This window comes from Lissotriton helveticus, chromosome 5_1, assembly GCF_964261635.1.
Source record: "Lissotriton helveticus chromosome 5_1, aLisHel1.1, whole genome shotgun sequence".
Taxonomy (NCBI): Eukaryota; Metazoa; Chordata; class Amphibia; order Caudata; family Salamandridae; genus Lissotriton; species Lissotriton helveticus.
Window position 1 is genome coordinate 2,129,051,919 of NC_136065.1, and position 21,111 is coordinate 2,129,073,029.

The 21,111-nt window shown below is 46.4% G+C and overlaps 1 protein-coding gene and 1 non-coding gene across 5 annotated transcripts in view; both read right to left on the bottom strand.

The window, feature by feature from the left end:
- Positions 1-2,399: 2,399 nt before the first annotated feature.
- Positions 2,400-21,111, bottom strand: part of ABL1 (ABL proto-oncogene 1, non-receptor tyrosine kinase) — a 255,023-nt gene continuing 236,311 nt past the window's right edge. For all 4 annotated transcript variants that reach the window (XM_078646211.1, XM_078646210.1, XM_078646212.1 and 1 more), the window contains exons 7-11: positions 16,942-17,126; positions 16,227-16,379; positions 11,102-11,191; positions 10,686-10,850; positions 2,400-8,291 (exon numbers count right to left, since the gene is read on the bottom strand). In XM_078646211.1, coding sequence (XP_078502337.1) covers positions 6,634-8,291; positions 10,686-10,850; positions 11,102-11,191; positions 16,227-16,379; positions 16,942-17,126 — 2,251 coding nt within the window. In that variant the 3' untranslated portion in view covers positions 2,400-6,633. The remainder of the gene's footprint in view (positions 8,292-10,685; positions 10,851-11,101; positions 11,192-16,226; positions 16,380-16,941; positions 17,127-21,111) is intronic.
- LOC144756990 (U4atac minor spliceosomal RNA) lies at positions 9,266-9,391 on the bottom strand. Its single transcript, XR_013595459.1, has one exon. It is a non-coding gene; the product is annotated as a U4atac minor spliceosomal RNA (small nuclear RNA).

Sequence of the window (21,111 nt, forward strand, 5' to 3'; positions counted from 1 at the left end):
TGCAGCACACTGCATGCTCCAGTCAGTGACAGCTGCTGGGATGTCAGTAGTATTCTACGCTTTTACTTACTCCATCTGCTTCAGTACTATCTTCTGCAAGAGTCCATACACGTTAATTCATACTATCGGCTTCAGGACTATGTCCTCACAGCGCATACATAATTTTAGGCCATTTTCTACAGGAAAACGAGAAGTTAGAATGGAACACTGCAAGGCTTATAGCAATTTATGCTTTTTTTAAGCGGTTTTGTTTCGGCCTGGATGCCGATCTCGGATGGGGTTGCCCGTACTCAACAACGCAAGCATCGACACGCAAATTAATTACGGTGAAACGTTTCTAAGACCGCAAATTTAAACCTAAGCATATCGCTGGCAACAATTTTTTGGATGAATCAAATATCTACTCAGACTAATGGCTCTAAGGTCATATGTTGATCTAATCTTGAGGGTCTTCAGTCCACATATGAATTTTTCTGTCCTGAAGATGGTCTACTAGATGTATCACAAGAAAATACTGAAACGTCACCTAATTTAACCAATTTTCCATGTAAAAATTGTTATATACAAATTGATTATTGAATGTTAAATGATAATTTCGATTTGTAAATAGGCTATTAAAATGGGTTATCACAAAAGTGACTGGGGTAATTATATCTGGAAGAAAATCAGTCGGTAATTTTTGTCTATGTGAATGTTTTGTACACTTTGAATTTAAAATATTGCACTACATAAATGTCTACAAAAAAAAAAAAAGTATACACCTGTTACTTTTTTTTGCTATATTCACTTTTGACTTTCTTAATTGATGTATATAATTCATATATTTGAGCCCACTAATCTGGGCACAATTGATTTTGATAGATTTAGTTTGATCATCTTCAAACGAAATCCCTTGTAGGCACAGTTACCTGATATACATTTTTAAAAAGGAGCACTTTGACAATCATCAGCTTTTTTAAGTGCTGGTCGGCTTTTTTAGGTATCGCCTGGCGTCCGCTGCGCAGCAGCGTTCGCGCAGGCGAAATCTGTTGATCTACACTATCTGGCTATGTTCCGCCTCAGTCTACCATTGGCTAGCTCCATAAATGGAGGCTGGCCATTGGAAGACATTGTTGTCCGTCACTCTTCCCCCGTCAGGACGCGAATCGGGGGCGTTCCCGTGCGGTTTTTTAAGTCCCGCCCCCTTTTTCCGTCACCCGCCCCTTTATTCGTCACGGCATTTGGTTTTGGTGTTCATTACAAGTCTTAGAGGTAAGACGTGTTTATTATTTATTTAGACGTGTTTATTATTTATTTTTAGTAATTTTTTGTTTTGAGTTAAGCTATGTTGACTCTCCTTTTAATGTTTTTAAGGCTTTCTGTGTCCCGTCGTTGACTTTACTGCTAGTGTGTGTTTATTTTTTTTAAGGCTTATCCCGTGTCCCGTCGTGCCTGGCTGTCGTCTGCGTTTCCCGTCGTCCATGTATTCCTTTCCTATATTTTTAGATGTAATCCATTTTGACTTTGCTGCAAATGTGTCTTTATTTTAAATTCACTTTTTAGCCTTAACACGTCGCAAATTGGGGGCGTTCCCGTGCATTTTTTAAGTCCCGCCCCCTTTTTTCATCACCCGCCCCTCTTTTCGTCACGGCATTTTGTTTTGGTGTTCATTACGAGTTTTAGAGGTAAGACGTGTTTATTATTTATTTTTATTAGTAATTTTTGGTTTAGAGTTATGTTGACTCTGCTTTTAATGTTTTTATTAAGGCTTCCTGTGTCCCGTCGTTGACTTTACTGCTAATGTGCCCCCCAGTCACAGGGCTGCGGATGGGGCGTCGAGGGTCACGTAAAAGACATTATGGAGTTCTATAGCACTACACGGCCCTGGTTCCTGAAGCTGGGAGATCTCTTCGGGAACCTGCTGCAGTAACAATATCTATTGAGCGTCATAACACAGCCGTCGAATGAAAAGCAATAATGGAGCTCGGCGTCCTGGCCGCTCACCTGAATCAAATACGTAATACTTTCATTTTTGGAAATATTTTAGGATAGAAGTATAGCATGGCAGACACGCACAGAGATAAATAGTTATATACGCACACTCGCACATTTTGCAAACGTAGCATTAATATATGCTCATCAATATATATTACTCATCAGTTTTCAAACATAAACAAAAAAAATTGTCATGGAGATTGTCAATAGCTCTAACTTTTTGAAAGGCGAAACCGTTGCATTGTAAATGCTTGTTTTCTTGTTGCGATCAGTTAGTAGAGGGCAAGTAAGTAGAGGCTCCTTACAACTCATTCTACATCAGCTGTAATACTCAAAGCCAGCTTAAAGTTACAACTCATGTGACGTAGGTGGGCTGGTGTGCTGGGATCTTGCTTGTAGCACATTGATGGAAGATGATGCCAGAACTCCTTTGACGTGAGTTTATTTAAAAAAACAACAACAACAAAAACAATAGAGGAAATTCAAATTTGAAGCAATGCGGGTGGAATTCAACCTTCCACGTATTTCGAAGTGGTTAACAGGCATAGAAAGCACCATTAAACAACAGACAAGGGCTATTTACAGAAAAAGTCAAACAAAGGTGTTAAATGTCAGATTTCATAACACAAATGTCACTGATAATGGAACACGTACCTTCGCAAAACACAATCTGAGTTCATCAGAAATCTTTCTTAAAGGCAGCTTATGGTTTAGTGATTTTTTCAACATGTATTTTCACGCCTCGATCCCCTCACTTTAAAGTTTTAGAATCTGTGCAGAGTGAGGGGTAAGCGCGTGTAAGACCAAGCTCAACACAGCTTGAAAAGGACTAGGACATTGCTTGAAAAGAATGCCTGCGAGGCACGAGGCGACAGGGGATCACTTTGACTCACTCCGAGTGGTGATTGCATAATAGTAAGGCACATCCGTGGCCACTGTGACTATCCCTTGATCCCAATTGCTTGTGTGTCCCATAGCAGCGATGCGTGCAGTGCTGGGTAAGGACCCCACACTCGGCCTGACTGCATCTGTGGGTATGTGTGAATGGAAAAGAGCTGTGCACTGTATAGGGGATACCCAGTAACTTGCAAGAATTGAGAATAGTGGACTTGATTTTTTAGCAAATTCACTTTAAGACATGGGCAGCTAAGGCCCACAATAACATTTAAATAAAAAAAGTTCATATTTCCCATTAAAACACTTCTTCAGTTCCCACACCCTAACTAGGCTCTGGGTACCATTGCCACAGGATGACCCAGTAAATGCAGAAGGTAGAACAATTCATTTCTGCCAGGTGGCCACTCTTCAACTTACAGGTGCCAGGCTGACCGGCTGCTCCTTCTGGAACAGAATTTGCATAGTGTGCATAATACTTGTGCCTGAGGATGCTGAACAGTACGGAAACAGGGTAGTTCATTTTGATTCTGTTGGTGACCGCCACAGACCCAGCTTCAGTCACCTGCCATCACACCAGACTGAAGGGATGAGCTGCATCAAGTATCCTGTGAGCCCTGCCTGGTGGCGCTACGCTGGTTAAGGCAAGCCTTGAACTCATGTCCTCCAAGCTCGTCACAGCACAGAGAAGGACAACACACACACAGGACCAGGGCTACACTCTTAGAGATGCTGTGAAGGCCACTTGGAATTTCTGCATTTGAGTGTAGTATCTGGCGATTACGAACATGTGATCAGAGGTTGGAAGTAGTGTTGCTGCACTGTGCTCATGAAGTGGGGAGAAGGGCAGGGTCCCATCCTAGCAGGCAAGGGTACGGCATTCGTAAAGAGGACATGATGCCTGGCAGGCGCTGCTGAGTAACCTGAACGTGGCCACATTCTCAGGCTAGTCTTTATGTGCCCTTAGTAACTCCTGCAGCAGCCAAATGTGACGGACCCTCAACCAAGATTTCACTGTGGACAGGTGGATCTCGGGCCCAGCTAAGGCCATTTAATGGATGACCTTAGATTCTGGTGAGGTAAGATGTATATTCTGTGGACTAAGCAAGACTACAGGATGAGGCAAGTGGGAGTAGAGAGGAAACAGATGCATCCAATTTAGGAGAGGCAGGAATGCTGGTGAGACAAACTAGTAGAGAGATTATAAATGCAGACCAGAGCAGAGAGTTTAAAGATGAAGTCTCTCCAGGAGAAAGAAGCAGGGACGCTGGGAGACAAGAGCAGAGAGTTTAGAGATGAAGTCTCTCCAGGAGAAAGAAGCAGGGACGCTGGGAGACAAGAGCAGAGAGTTTAGAGATGAAGTCTCTCCAGGAGAAAGAAGCAGGGACGCTGGGAGACAAGAGCAGAGAGTTTAGAGATGAAGTCTCTCCAGGAGAAAGAAGCAGGGCTGCTGGGAGACAAGAGCAGAGAGTTTAGAGATGAAGTCTCTCCAGGAGAAAGAAGCAGGGACGCTGGGAGACAAGAGCAGAGAGTTTAGAGATGAAGTCTCTCCAGGAGAAAGAAGCAGGGACGCTAGGAGACAAGAGAAGAGAGTTTAGAGATGAAGTCTCTCCAGGAGAAAGAAGCAGGGACGATGGGAGACAAGAGAAGAGTGTTTAGAGATGCAGTCTCTCAAGGAGACGCGGGACTGCTGGGAGACAAGAGCAGAGAGTTTAGAGATGAAGTCTCTCCAGGAGAAAGAAGCAGGGCTGCTGGGAGACAAGAGCAGAGAGTTTAGAGATGAAGTCTCTCCAGGAGAAAGAAGCAGGACTGCTGGGAGACCAGAGCAGAGAGTTTAGAGATGCAGTCTCTCCAGGAGAGTCGGAACTGTTGGAAGACAAGAGCAGAGAGTTTAGAGATGCAGTCTCTCCAGGAGAAGCAGGACTGTAAGTGAGAGAAGCAGGGGTAGAGAGGAAAGAACTGTATACTCTTCAAAGGAGGAGGCAGGACTGCTGGAGAGACTAGCAGGAGCAGAGAGATTAGAGATGCATTCAGGAGAGGCTGCACAGATGGAGAGACAAGCTGGGGTAGGGAGGAAAGCTGTATCTACTCTGGGAGAGGCGGGACCGCAAGTGACACAAGCAGGAGTAGGGACATAAGTGCTGTATCTACTCTAGGAGAGACAGGCCTGCTGGTGAGGCACGCAGTATAGAGAGATTAGAGATGCATTCTCTCCAGCAGAGGCAGAATTGCTGGTGAGACGAGCAGGAGCAGGGGCATGAAAGCTGGACTCTCTTCAGCAGAGCCAGCACTGCTGGTGAAACAAGCGAATAAAGAGAAAGAGGAGCTGGATCTACTCAGGAATGCTGGAGAGACTAGGGGTTTTGATGAGAGAAGAGGTGAATGTTTTTGGACAGACAGGAGTTGTAGTGAGACAAACAAGCATGTTGCAATAATTACAATATCTTTCACAGTCAGAAGAAAGGACTTCTGTCTTCAAGGTAGGACAGGTTGGGTAAAGGATCGTCTTTCGTTCACAATTGTGCAAGGACAGACAGCCCAGAATTCTTTTGGATTGCACACTGAGGTGATGTTGGATAGCTCCATCTGTCGCCATGAATTTGGAACTGTACACACATTTTGTATATATAGTACGTTCACCGAACGTAGAACTCTCCCAACAGGTGGAAAACTCCACTAACAGAGCACAGCCAAAAAGTGAAAAATACATTCCACAGGTTCTGACTGGATGTCCATCCCCAGCGTCACGACCACTGTGACCCATTGCTGGATCAAGGAATCAAACTCCCATCTAGCCTTGTGATGCTTGCTCTTGAAGGGTCAAAATAATGAGGGTGCTTCTCTGGCCTTCCTGTCCCTCTCAATCCATGAGCAATCTATGAGCCATCTATCCTACCGTGCTCCACAAAGTGGAGGTTACTGGCATACTGTCTGCAGGACAGATGGACCAGGGGAGAACGGTCACCCACTCAATCGATACAAACCACCATGGACGTCTCTGCACAACACACCTGGGAAGGGAGGACAACATCCTGGTCTTCACTGAGGCATTATGTTGTGCTGGAATGTTACCTACTAGTAGACTGGACCAACTTCTAACACTTGAGCCATCCTAATAACTCTGAATTGAGCTGCATTTTGCTGTATGTTGGGCCTTTGTGCCCTCAAGGACAGGCTGATAAGGTTACTGACCTGTAACTGACTCTAGTTTTGGGATTATACTTTAGGCTCAACTTGACCAGTTCCTAAGAGTTAAGGATGAGTAGTCCCCTGCTGGAGAGCAGTGCACACTCAACTCCCTAGGCCATCCTCAGCTTGCAGTGGTGCCTTTGCTTCAAACTGTATATCCACAGAAGTGGACGAGCTCTCTTTGGGGTGTCTAGCAACACTGCTGGTTTAGAGAAGACCTGCGCTGCTCACTAGGAGAGCAGGTGGCCACTGAAAGGCATAGAGATCACTTGAAGTCTTCACTTCAGCATTAAACTGTGTCCCCATACAACAAATAAACAAATATGTGGAATTCACTAATTTATGTAGTGTGAGCTCCTAAATGTTCCTGTTATGGGGAAGCGGGGTGAAGGAGTAAGGTTTCTCTTTTAGAGGTGCAAAGGTAAGGCAAGTCAAGGGTAAGGCTGTGTGCACGGCTTCCTTTGGCCCAAGCCTTCTGCCACAGGCTGGCACCTGCCTCTGTCCACCACAAAAATACCCTCCACTGAATCCGCGGCCTGCAGCCAGTGACAGCTGAATGAGTGGGGTGTCCATACGCTACCTCTGGACAATATCGCTGATCTCCTTCACAGAGGACAAAAGCTTGCTGAAGTCTTGGCTGGCAGCAGGCCCACTGGAAGCAGTAGCAGGACAGATCTGCAGTTCCCGCAGACTGTTCTCCAGCTTGTTGATGGCCTCGCGGAAGGCGAACTTGTTGCGCATCTGCTGTATGGAGTCTACGTAACTTACGCAGAAAGTGTAGAGGTTCTTGCCCGCCTCCAAGACAGCGCTGTGGCTGGCCATCTGCTCAGAGTTTTTGTTGATGGCTACCCGGAGCGCTTCGCTGCTCTCCAGCACAACGTCCTTGGTGATGGTGCCACTAGCAATCCTTTCAGGTGGCTGTCGCGTTTTCCGGAGAGAGACTCTGGTGGGGATGTGGGGGATAAAGGCAGTGGAGGATTGCTGGTCACCACCATGGGAAGCTGACGGTGATGAGGTGACCCCTGAGGGAGCAGCTGTGGTGGGCGATGGCTTGCTGGAGGGCGATTGCTTCATTACAGAGGGAAGCAGAGGTCGCTTGAAGCCCTCAGCAGTCTGAGAGGACCTGGCTGTGTCGCTGCCTGTGGAGTCTGAACCCTGAGGCAAAGGTTTCTGTTTGGCACCTGGTGCTACATCCGCTGCCGTTTCGTGGCTTGGGCTGTGCAAAGTCTTGCCTGGTTTCCCTATGGAGGAAGAGGAGGAGGATGGCGGCTGGGGAGGGGAAGCCCTAAATTTTGATGATTTTGACTTGTCTTTTGAGGGTGGCTCACACGTCTGTTTGAGTCGCCTCAACCGCGACTCCTCCACAGGCTGCTTGACAGTGACTGGGCTCACACTAGAGTTCTGCTTTGAGCTGGTTTCTGAAGGCACTACAGGTCCTAAGGCACTAGATTTGGCGCCATCGTCTTTTTGAAGCTGGCTCGGTGAGGCGGTGGGTTGTCGGCGACCAAGTCGTGGGGTTAGGCTGGGTGGACTGGATCCGGGGCTAGACTCTGGATCTTTAAAAACCTCATCCGTAGGTTCATCACTTTTCTTTAGGATCCGAGGAGGGGGTGTCACTGCACCCCGTGGTGCCAAATCGACCTTGGTTTCATTCGCTCTCTTACGGGGTAAGGCTGGTTTCTCACTTTTATGGCCTCCAAAGGTGGAGGAGTCAAACAGCCGACCAGTAGACTGGGGATCACGTGGCAGAGTCACAGACTTCCACTCTGTATCCTTAGCGCCATGAGGAACACAGGAGGCCGAGCAGGAACGCAGAAAGCGGCGGGTGGAGTTGAAGCTACTCTCTTCTTCATTCGCTGCGGCCTGTTTACTGCCTGCTGGACTGGATTTCTTCCACAGATGAGGGGACATAAACCCCAAGGTCCCATTAGTGACCGTCAACCCATTGCTCTGGAACTTTAGTGAGTCGAGAGGTACCCCTGCAGAGTTCAGGAATAGGCCATTGCTGTGCTCGCGTCCGTCGTCCTCAACCTTCCGCTCAGAAGCATGGGTTTCCGGTTCACGGAAAGAGCTACTACGCTTCGGAGGTGTGGGCGCAGCCTTCTTCTTTTTTTTCTTCAGGACATCGAAGAGACTTTTCTTGTCCTTGGGGATCAGACGCTCATCTTCATCCATAGCTGGCCGCTCCTTGCGTGGAAGCAGAGGAGAGGCTGCTGGCTCAGGGTCTGGATGCTCTGGGAAGATACAAACATATTTCAACAAACTGTTAAAAATGCAACCATTGACCTCACATATGCAGGTACATCTCGCCCAGTTACAATGACACACTCCAAAAATTCACTTTCAGAATAATATTCTTTACATAGAACACATGCCACAAAAGCAATGGTCTTGTGCCGCATAGGAGTTATTATTGACTCTATGGCACTCATGTGAGCAGCTTCGGAAAGATTGACATCGTAAAGGGCCTTACCTTGATTGGACATAGTGTCCTGCAGATGGCACGAAGATCGCTGTGCCGGCTTTAAGCTCGCACAGCTATTTCACAACAGATACTGTATTATGGTCAAGCACTGGAGTACATGCAAGTATTTTTTCACACGTCTAGGCATGAATAGGGTTTCTCTTCTTCTACTGAATGTGAATGCTGGGCTTTTGTCACTACATCAGGTACTAAAGGCAGCCTGAAGAAGGCTACTTCACCATACTCTGTAGGTGGTGTCCTCTGACCACGAGTACACATTTAGTATAATTGGGAGGTACAACTCTGAAGAATAACAAGCATTAAAAATGCAATAGGTCTCGCTTTTCTATAAGTTAAAGCCATTTGCGATGCTATACAATACCATTAGCAAAGCAAATGGCTTTAACTTAATCAAACGCGATACCTATTGCATTTTCAAAGCTTGTTTTTTGTTCCTACAGAAATGGAAGGCTCTCAAACACTTCCTCAGATGGACAAGAGTTAAAATAGTAATTCACTGTATTCTTTTCGTGGGCATAGTATAATGGGTGAACTGCTGTTTCATTTACCTCAACTAACAGATTAAATGCTAGGGTCTCAGTGGCATTCTTTAGCCACTGGTGAGAAATAAGCAGACATGCTCATCTGAGTCAATGGTGCTGCCACCTATAGGCAAGGATACATTTTTGAGTTGACGTTGGTAATAGTCGATTTCTTATTTGATGGACGATGAGTAGAACGAAGGGTTTCAAAAATTGCACCTTTCTAAAGCTGTCGCAATAGTGGTGCGCACGTGTTGTTAAGGTGTTAGCAGTGCTGCCCTCACTATACGTTCATTGAACAGCAGCGCAGCCCCAAGATAAGGATTGTTGCTGAAGTAATGCTAGCGCATCGCTGTTGACCAGTAAATACCCTCATTTTGTTACGGTGATCTGGAATTTTAATATTGAGTGGAACGAAAGTCTCGCTTTCTGAACAGTATTACAGCAGGAAGGTGAGCTGACTGAATCAACAGTCTTTTCCCCTCCCCATTGTAATGCAGCCCATCCTGCATTGCGCCCCCATCTCGTGTTGATTTGCTTATTAAAAGACAGTGAGAAAGGTTGAAACTCTGCCCGGGAAGGCTTGAGTTTTGCAGACTCGGCGTTTGGATAACGTTGTTTATTTAAAATGGTATTTAAATGCACTCGCTTCAAATCTTGAAGTCAATCTTCCAATATGTAATTGTACGTTTTTTAAAAGTATTTAATGGTTCATTTTCCATGATGCATTTTTATCTTGTGTGTGTGTCCCAGATCTATTTGTTCAATGGGTTACATGAAACATGCGCGGTACCGCAAAGGCAGCCGCATGTTTACTTTCGCATCCCCTTTCAATTTAAGTGAAAGCACGATACGAAAAGAAACACGCGCTGACTTTGACAAAGCTGAGTGAGAAGAAAAAAGTGTGTGGGGACTAATGAAGAAGAGAGTGTCACGCCGCTGGTAAAAGATCAAATCCCAGTAGGCGGGGACAAAAGGAGACAAGGCGGCAACAATGAGTAGCCAGCGTTTTGCATGCAAGATCAAGCAAACCAATTAAAAATATGGGCGGGGCTTCAGCTTCACCTCTGAGAGCTTTGGAATCTGTACTGATTCCAAGAAGCTCTCGTATGACGAGAGCAGCGCTTGCGCGCTGCTTTCGCCAGCCGAGACCTAAAAATGAATACTAAAAGCTGTAGGGTACCCAGCAGGTGCAGATAGGAGTCTGCAGACTAGCTATTGGAGATGGTGTGAGTGAACTCTGCAAAACCTTGCAAGAGCTGAAAACAAAACACAAGTGCTAATGAATACAGAGGACGGTGGGCAACGAATCAGACCACTCATGGACCTCAGTTTAAAGGCTATTATAGTTGGCGAGTCAAAGCTCACAGTTCCACACTGCAGCCTTCATCACAGTGCATGCTGCACAGTTTTGCAGGATGCAGTTCTGCACCTTAGCCTTGCATCCTAGTGCATGTAGCAAGTGCTGCAGGATCCAGTGCAAAGTCGCAGCCAGCAGCCTGGTGTATGCAACGAGTGCTGCAGGATCCAGTGCTGCACCTTAGCATGCATCCTAATGCATGCAGCGATTTCCCCTCCGAGTAGCTTGACACAGCAGACAAGTGAACCCCACTAAAACTCACCTATATCCCCAAAGCCTTTTGCAGGAGGGCCTTCGGGACTGTCGCAGGTAGGCAGGCAGTCTGCAGCCCTGCGGGACGTCCGGGTCTTGGTTGGCAACTCAGGAGCCTGCAGAAAAGGATTCACCACAGCTCTGAGCCCTTTCTTTCCCAGCTCCTTCTCCACCTCTGAAAACAAAAGAAAGAGGTCAACCCACTGAATGCACAACCTGATGAGACGAACATCTGTCACGTCCTCCTCCCGGAAGCAGAATTTACTAACAGGAGCTCATTGTAAATAGGACTCAAAGTGTCTGGATGTGTCCTGAAGCTGCCAAGGCCAGTACAACGTTGTCACAGGGTTTTCCTCCCACCTCTCAGACAGTACATGATTAACACACTCAAGCCTTACTCCGTCACACTTGCAAACAGGACATTACCATCGGATATGCTGGACTCCTGAAACATGGTCTCAAACGCTTGGTGGATTTCAGCAAAAGAGGGGCGGTCTGCAGGGTTCCACTGCCAACCTGCGGGAGACAGAATGCACTTATTGACACCCGCGTATCACTTCACCACAGAGAGGCCATTGAACACAATGTACAAAATGTACAGCCATGCATTCCAGCAAGAGACAACTCATGCAGACAAAGTCACTGGTAATGTAATAATTTAAAAATCACCGCTCTTGCCATTGTGAGTGGAGAGTGCCTCCGCCTTGCATCTGTACGAAGCTCGCCTAAGAATACGTCAATATTTCTTCACAGGAATAAGACTTTTTTTGGGTGTTCTATTTATTCCCAGATGCCTAATGCCATTTTCCGTCACCTTGACAACGTGAAGCAATTCCCTCCCTATTTCTCATTTATTTTAAATAGTCCTGATTTTTCCCAATTCATTTTATATCCTGAGGAGTGTGACATTTTCAAACAATGAGTGTATCTTTGGCACGGCTGCAGAGGGATTGGCTGCATAAGGAAGATCATCACCGCCATATAGTAACGTTTTCTGCGGCATCTCAGTTTCCACTGTATTGTTTCGTGACCCCACCCAGCAAGCCCATGGTTCTAAACAAAGGGTGAAAAGTAACGGGGAGAGGGGGCACCCCCATCTAGTACCCTCCTCTAGGCGAACCATTGATTCTAAGTAGAGCTGTAGCAGCCTCACGCAATAAAGCCTTCCCACTTGCGGAAGCCCAGGCCAAACCCCAAGGCTTTCAATGTTAGGAATGGGTACCATCGGTGGATCGAATCCAATCCCTTTTCGGCATCTTACATTATTATGGCAAGGGGTTCTCTGGTCTTGTTGAGCCAGTCGTGTAACCACCGGACATTAAGGCTGGTGGAGGGCCCAGCGTAAGTCTTGGCTGGACGTTGTGGCTAAAGGAGGTTAGGACTCTGAACAGTCTTGTGGCCAGTATTTTGGTCTCCATAATCATTAGCGATATTGGACTGTATGAGGACACGATTTGCAGGTGGGTCCACCAACAAAACATGGCAGAGCCAGCCGCTTCATTTGCAGTGACGTAGAAACCGTAGGAAGTGGCAGCATAGCTGGCAGAGGATTGTGGGATAGGAGATTGAGCACCCCAGAGGCTGAGTGGCTATTTATTTTATTTGTAAAGTTTAATAAAGCACAAACATGACCCGGCAGGGTATCAGAGCGATGTACAAGGATGCCGGCTAGTTAAGCTGGTACAGGAAACCCTAATTGATAAATATGTGGATACAGTAGATGCATTTAGCAGATATAAACATGCATATAAGCAGTTCACCCCAGATGCACATTACATAGTAGATAAGGGAGAGCAAGGTTGGAAGGCCCTTTCAGATAGTTTGTATGGCTAAAGGACTATTGTCGCATGTAGCTGTTCGCTAAGGTTGAACCAAGACCAAGTAAACAGAGAGGGGAAGAGACTGCACCCTGGGTAATGACTGCAAAACTGCTTGACTTTGTATGATCTGACATGTTGTCATGGACGCCTTTGTTGAAACTTGAAGGGGGCGAAGGGCAGAGTAAAGGCAATGGGAAAAATGTGTTTTTGGAACTTAGTTCTGTAAAAGGAGTCCCTAATGACTGCTGTCAGAGACCAAAACAAGGACAGCACTTCCGTTAATCAACAATTAATCCGACGACTGGTGCTCAGAGGTATTTAGGACCTTATGCTCCCAGTTAAGCGTATTAAAGTCACACACATTTTATTTGGCCATTTATTTTGAAGGGAGTCAGAGACGCAGGTTCCTACACACGATGCATTAGATACCCAACATCTACAGGACAAACAGCTCTTTATGTCTCTATCAAAGTCCACTTTGCTGCCACTCTTGCGTACAGAAGAGGCACACTGGGTAGAAGTTTCTTCACCACAGCAGTGGTGAAGCACTTACTAGGAGTAGGAAAGAAAGAAGCACCCCCAAGAAGAGTACCAATGCCTGCATGGAACTTGAAGGAGATGCTCTCACCCAACTGATGATGTCATCCTTTGAACCAATGCAGAATGCACAATAGAGGTTTCTAACCCTCAAAACTGCCTCTCTCATCACCATCACTTCCCTAAGGAGAGTAAGTGAGAAAAAAGCTCTCACCACCCAAGAGTCACACCAAGACACAAGGTGGGTATGTTTAACAAACCCAAGATTCATTCCAGAGGTGGGATCAAAATTCAATGTTAAGCAAGCAAGCCACCTGCCAGGTTTTTTGTTCAACAACCTAAAACGCAACAGAAAGAGCATTGCACATGGTGGACGAACAAATGGCAATTATGCACAATTTGGAGAAAACAAAGGGCATCAGGATAGGACAGAACAGTTCTTTGTATCCTTTGTACACACAAGGAAAGAACTCCCAGTCACGGGAACAACTGCAAGGGGGATAGAAGCAAAACAATACTGTCACAGGGCAGGAAAAGTAACTCAATAGAAAAGCTAAAGGCGCATTCAACAAGGAAAAAAGAGCAAAACTCGCCTTTTTAGCCCGCTTAGCATTAGAGGACATTAGCACAGCTGCTACATGGTCATCGATGCATACCTTCACAAAACACTACTGCGTTGATGTTCAAATCAACAGTGATGCAGAAGTTGGACAAAGAGTATTGATAGATTTATTTGCAAGTGCACACTCTAAAGAACCCAACCAACCCAACATGAAAGAACATGGCTCTGTAATCAATGCACAGCTTGTGAATCCAGAAAAGAGTCATGCTGCAAAAAGAAATCTTTACCTATAGTTTTGCAGCTTAAAGAATTTTCTGGATTCACATGCGAACACCCGCACCCACTCCACAAGTAGAGCACCATTTACAAACTCAACTCAAGCGAATGCTGCCATCCCGAAGAAGAAAAAAAGAATCTGAAGATGGCAGCTGCGTCAAGGGATTTATACGTCTAACGACACACAGGGAAGGGTTTAAACCCAAATGGTCGATGATGCCCACTTGGAGGGGGACTTCAACGAGACTTTTCCACTAGACCCAACCACTAGGTAGAGGAATAAAGCACAGCATGTGGATGAAGAACAGCCGCCTGAAACTGAACTCAGACAAGACGGAAGTCCTCATCCTGGGATCATCACCCGCTGCGTGAGACGACTCCTGGTGGCCTCCTGCCCTGGGCAACACCCCCAAGCCAACGGACCACGCACGAAACCTGGGCTTCATCCTGGACTCCTCCCTCTCGATGACCAGACAAGTCAATGCCGTATCGTCATCGTGCTACAGCACCCTGCGCATGCTCCGTAAGATCTTCCGATGGATCCCCACCGAAACAAGGAAGACAGTCACCCAGGCACTCGTCAGCAGCCGACTGGACTACGGGAACACCCTCTACGCAGGAACCACTGCCAAACTACAGAAAAGACTCCAGCGCATACAGAACGCCTCCGCACGACTCATCCTGGACATCCCTCGTCACAGCCACATCTCGACCCACCTGAGAGACCTGCACTGGCTCCCCGTCAATAAGAGGATCACGTTCAGACTCCTCACCCACGCATACAAGGCTCTCCACGACATGGGCCCGAAGTACCTCAACAGCCGCCTCACTTTCTACACACCCACCCGCCAACTACGTTCGGCCAACCTCGCCCTCGCCGCCGTACCACGCATTCGCAGAGCCACCACTGGAGGAAGATCCTTCTCCTACCTGGCAGCCAAGACGTGGAACTCCCTCCCCATCCACCTACGGCTGACCCAGGTCCACCTCTCCTTCAAGAAGCAGCTCAAGACCTGGCTTTTCGAGCAGTAACGGAACCCTCCCCCCAGCGCCTTGAGACCCTTCGGGGTGAGTAGCGCGCTATACAAATTATTATTGATTGATTGATTGATGTGAATTAAAAAAAAGATTCCCTCACACGAAGTTTCCTTAACCCGTTACTCCACTATATTTGAATTCCCTTTTTTCACTACCTTTAGATGAAAAGCGTGCCTGCAAGGTAAGTCAGGTGACTGACTTCTGCTTCAGAATGTTTGTGAACGGTAACATAGAGACATTGCAGCAGAGGCTTAAATACTCTCAGCTGCTAACCATATAACACATTAGCTGGCACAAGACAATTATCCCCATTTGAAGGCACTAAAAGGATGGTATCCGCTCTCTAATCTCATTCATGGAGGACAACATAAAATCAGGAACTATGAAACACGATGGGTAACTGAACTGGGCAGGAAATCCTTGACCCAGAATGGGAAAGACGTTTGCACTCTACCTAGATATGTCGGGAGTATCTCACAAAGAGAAAGCGAGTACAAAACACACCATAAGGACTGCAGCAGATGTACCCGGATACCGGATACATGGGTAGGTGTTGGGAGATGTGGCTCTGAAAAGGGAAGCATTTGGAGGGAGAATAAATAATCAAAATATTTAGGAAGGAATTTCTAACCATTCTAGAAAAGATTATCGGTGTTCCCATCTTGCGAAACACAGAATTTCTCCTCCTAAACCCCAAAGGCTTTTTCCCTCAAAGAGAACAAGAGATCATGGTGGTCATGATACTCATTAAAAGAGTATTACGGCCACTAAGACGTATACAGAGCCGGCCTCACCCTAAACAATATGCTCTTTAAATTACCCAATCGCTAAGTTGAGGGCAGCAATTCCAATGAGTCGATGGTTGGATTTTGTCTCCACTGAGCGACAGCCCCAGAGCTTTCGAAGAAACAACCGGACCCAATGCTAGAAAAAAACAATCTAAGGTAGAGTCTATGTCCTTGTGTATTGTGGGGTTGTGTCACCTCTTCCAACCAAAACAACTCACAGCGTGCGTCCCCAACACAAGAAGGCAGGCGCGTGCAGATGATGAGGTCTACTGCAGCACAGGCAGCACAAACAGAGGTCACACGTTGTTGAAAGGCTTGAATCTTCCGCAGTGTTTGCAACGCCTGCTAGGCAGTTTGGGTTAACATGCAGTGTTGGCACACACGGTGCCTCTCCGTCTATGACTGATGTCTCACTTCCAAAAGCCCAGAGAACGCGAGCACTGCCTGTCAAGCGCTTCATTGCACGAGAGGCCACCAGATCTCATGGAAGCCTCAGGGACGAACAGCATTGGCATCGCTAGCACCCTTACATGCTCGCATGAGCTCGTAGACCTTCTCCGGGCAGCCTTCAGGGCGCTCCATGCGGTAGTCGTTCTCCAGCAGCTCGTACACCTGGGACAGATCGATGCCGGGATAGGGCGACATTCCATACGTTGCGATCTCCCACAGCAAGACACCAAAGGCTGCAACACAGAAACGCAAGATACACACCATTGGAAATCTCTGTGGTGGTTGATACACAAACATGGACTACTAAATATTGTCACGCCATCACCCGGTTGCCTCCCGGTTCCCAATATCTGCACATCCCAATATCTGCATCTCCTAGACACTCCCACATAACTCTAATGTTACGCTTCAGAGCCCTCCTTTCAGGCCAGGTCTGAGGTGAATTTCAAAATCAGTAACAGCTCAGAATGATGAACAGGTTTAGATTCACATTTGGTGCAAGTACTTGCATCTTTTAATGAGTTTGGGATAGTTTAATTTGTATTTTTCAAGTTTTAATTATGGGTGGCAACCTTAGTGACTTTAACATAGATAAATTGGGACTTCTTAGAGGTCTACCAACATGTCAGGTATCAATTGTGTGCCTGGGACCAGGGCTGTATCCCTCAGATGCAAAAAGTGATTATACTGAATTTGTGGGAGTACGGCAACTGCAAATTGTAATTGCATTTATATATCGCTACCTGCCTCTGGCGAGGCCTTGAATCGCTTTTCTGCAAGACGAACGCTTCTTACCCCAGACGTCAGACTTGATGGAGAACTTGTTGTATGCCAGGCTCTCAGGCGCAGTCCACTTGATGGGGAACTTTGCACCTGCGTGCGCAGTGTAGGTGTCTCCCGTCATCAACCGACTAAGGCCAAAGTCAGCCACCTTCACCAAGTGATTCTCCCCTACCAGGCAGTTCCTGGCAGCAAGGTCCCTGCAGTTTAGAATAAAGAAGCAAGGTGAAGAAAAAAGCACTTCATACTTCGCTGAGGCAAACTGTTACCAGTTACACACAGCTTTACTTTCATAATCAGATACAATCGACAGGCCAAAGGTACCAGAGTGTCGCACACAGTCCATATGTGGCCTAGAGAGTCCTTAACGCAACACAGTTTATTGCTTATTAGGACAGCACCCAGCTTGGCACACAGTTTAGGCCTGGTATAGAAATCCATTGGTGTCAATGAGAGAGAATCTCGTGCATGACCAACACAGGCAATTCCTGACTTTAAAAAATACTCATTTAATAGGTCTCTTGTTCACACATATACACGATTCATTCCCGGTGAACATTAACTTGTGAAAATTTGACCCTCATGCCCTTCCCCATATATCATAATTTGAGATCCAGCAACACGGGCAACAATGAATGTCTCTAAATCCGATTTGCAGCGGCTAGATTATATCCCATGTGGCCAGAAGAAGCCTTTACATGGCAGTAAAGTTTCATCGCACGGGTCAGACAAGATATCTCTATCAGATAAGGCGTTACCGAAGGTAAGTAACTTGTCCATCTGATAGACTTACTGTCCCAGATACCTTACCTTTGAATAGACACCCAAGCAGTACCGTCCCTGAGAAGTTTAGAAAAGGACGTCCTGCAGGACAGAACAGCCAAAAAGGCCGTCCCTTCGGACTTGACTGCCCAGGCAGTAGTGCTTGGTGAACGAGTGACGGCCACGCTACTGCTTGACAATTGTCAAGGACTGGAACACTATGTTGCAAAGTTGTGGTAGCAGCCTTCGATCTGGTGGAATGAGTTCTTTAGCCTATAGAGGCTGCTTCACAAGCGCATATCAAATGGTGATGCAGAGGACAGCCCATCGTGAGATAGTCCGCTTCTGCACTGCACGACCTGTCTTTGCTCCAAAATACCCCACGAAAGGTTGGTTGTCCATCCATGATTCTTCGGTGCCATCAAGGTAGAACAACAATGCTCTTTATGGATCCAGACGGTAGAGTCGCTCCTCTTCCTTAGAGGGATGTGGGGGAACGTAGAAAGTGTGCAAGGTGGTAGGGTGCTACCACTTTCGGAAGGAAAGAGTCCCTAGTGTGAAGCACCAACTTGTCAGGGAATATCGTCAGGTAAGGAGTTCTGGAAGGCAAAGCCTGCAACTCGTTCACCCTCCTGGTGGGTGTGATTGCCACTAAAAAGGCAGGGGGCATAGTGCAGAAGTTAAAATGGAATGTGCATTAGAAAGGTGAGAAAAAAATTAAGGTCCCACTGAGGCATGATGAAAGGGGAAGGTGGAAACATATGTACAAGGCCTATGAGGCATCTATTCACAATGTGAGATTTAAATAACCAGGGTTGGTCTGGCAGCCGCAGAAAGGTAGACGTGGCTGAAAAGTACACAAGATCTCTCGACTGGGGGTGAGTGGTTGAAAAGTTTCAGCACTCCTTCCAGCATATTGTTGTGTTTACTACGTTCGCCCTCAGAGGCAAGGGTAAACCCAGACGTGGTTCCCGTGCTCACTGTGCCACTGGATTCAAGTTAGCCTGGCTGATAAAGTGATACTCCAAATCCAGTCTCAGGAAGCTTGTTTTCACTCTGCATGTAATCTGCTGGGTGGTCCCACCATCCAACATCTGTACTCGTGGGCAACGCCCAGTGGGTCAGCTCTCAACCCTGCTTGTTTACTGCTGCCTTCCTATACTCCCCAGCCCCAGCCTTCAATCTAGCACCTCTGAACAAATTCAGATCACATCACGGACCTACCGCAGTTACCCCATACCTGACGGACGCCACAAACTCTGTCCAGCAAACTACATTCTCCGACTCATCTTTTGGACAGAAGTGGACCATGGTACCAAGAGTAGCCACATATTTTTCCAACAACCAGGAATGGAGGACAATCAGGACTGTTTCTAAGCCTTGAAAAAGCCCCAGCGCACCGAGGGGCGAAACACGCGTTGGCTGTTGAGCCGCCCAACATTCCCTGGTGCCGTTTATATGTAAAGAAACGTCTAGCAGTAGGACTTATTATTTATGAAATTGGGCTTCTCTTGTGCATTAGATGCAAATGTAATGGATTGAGAAATCACATTTTCATGCACTAACCCAGAGTATAAATCAGACTGATTCTCTCATGAGGTTTATGGGGTGATGTGCAATAGTCTAGATTTCTCATTACTATGATGTGAGGTAACAAATCCGATGCCCGGGAGCCAAGACAGCACTATCTTGTCTTTTGAGCAGAATAGGTAATACAATGGGATATCAAGCCCAATCGGCTCCACCGTCATGTTAAGTAAACATTTTCCCACCCACCAATTTTACGACTGAACAAATAAAAATAACCACAGAGAGAAAGGAATATGCTACTTACCAGTATGCATCTGTTCTTGGCATAGAGGGCTGCAGAGTGGTACATTTATGAATAGATCGCCATCTGGTGTTGGGCTCGGATGATTGCACTTTGTTTTTCTTCTGGAGAAGTCTTTGTCGTCATAGGTGACTCCTCCTCTCGGTGTTAGTGCGCATGGGCATCGGCTCCATCCTTAGATTGTTTTGCCATAGTAGGGTTAGATGGAGTAGTGTAGTGTAGTACATAAAGATATGCCCATGTAAATGTATCTAAATAAGATAATGTTGGGACAGACACAGGTTTCCGGGGAGGCAGGGAGGGCATGTACCACTCTGCAGCCCTCTATGCCAAGAACAGATGCATACTGGTAAGTAGCATATTCCGTTCGAGGCATATGGGCTGCAGATGGTACATTTATGAATAGATTGTACAGCAGTTACCTCCCTAGCGGTGGTCACCAGTGTCTGTCGCAACTGTCTGAAATAGAGTTTTTAATACAGCTTGGCCTACTCTGGCTTGCTGTGCAGCCTGTACATCAACACAATAGTGCTTTGTGAATGTATGTGGTGTAGACCAAGTTGCTGCTCTACATATGTCATCTAGGGGAATGTTCCCTAAGAATGCCATAGATGCTCCTAGTTTTCTTGTGGAATGAGCTCTAGGAGGAACAGTTGGTGGCGCCGCGGCCAGGGTGACTGACGCTGGAATCTGGGGACCACGGTTCGATCCCCGGCTCCGGCGGCAGGTCAGCCCAGCACCATGTGACTCTGGGCAATAGCTCGCTTAATCTTCCCGACGGCCCCCCAGCGCCTAGAGACCCTTACGGGTGATTGTGCGCTTTACAAATGTGGACTTTTAATGTTCTCTTTGCCTTAATGTAACATATTTGTATACATCTTACAATCCATCTTGCGATGCCTGCTTTAGAGATAGGATTGCCCTTATGTGTTGGGGAAAATGCTACAAATAGTTGTTTAGTTTTCCTGAAGTCTTGTGTTCTTTCTATGTAGTACAAAATGGCTCTTTTAACATCTAGTGTATGTAGAGCCCTTTCTGCCACCGTCTGTGGCTTTGGAAAGAAGACTGGTAATTCCACTGGCTGATTGATGTGGAATGCTGAAATTACTTTAGGCAAGAACTTTGGGTTTGTTCTAAGAACCACTTTATTCTGGTGTATCTGTAGGAATGGTTCTTGTATTGTTAATGCCTGTAACTCGCTTACTCTTCTGAGTGAGGTAATGGCTATAAGGAATGCCACCTTCCATGTAAGGAATTGTATTTCGCACCTATGCATAGGTTCGAAGGGTGGCCCCATTAGTCTGGTGAGTACTACGTTGAGGTTCCAGACTGGGGAAGGTGGTAATCTTGGTGGAATGACTCTTTTAAGACCTTCCATGAATGCTTTTATCGCTGGTACTCTGAACAGTGATATGCGCTGCCTATTTTGTAGGTATGCTGCTATAGCTGCTAGATGTACTCTGATAGATGTGTACGCTAGATTACATTGCTGTAAGTGTAACAAGTAGCAAATAATCTCCCTTGTTGATACGTCTAGAGGGTTGATATTGTTATTAGTACAGTGTATAGCAAACCTCTTCCACTTAGCTGCA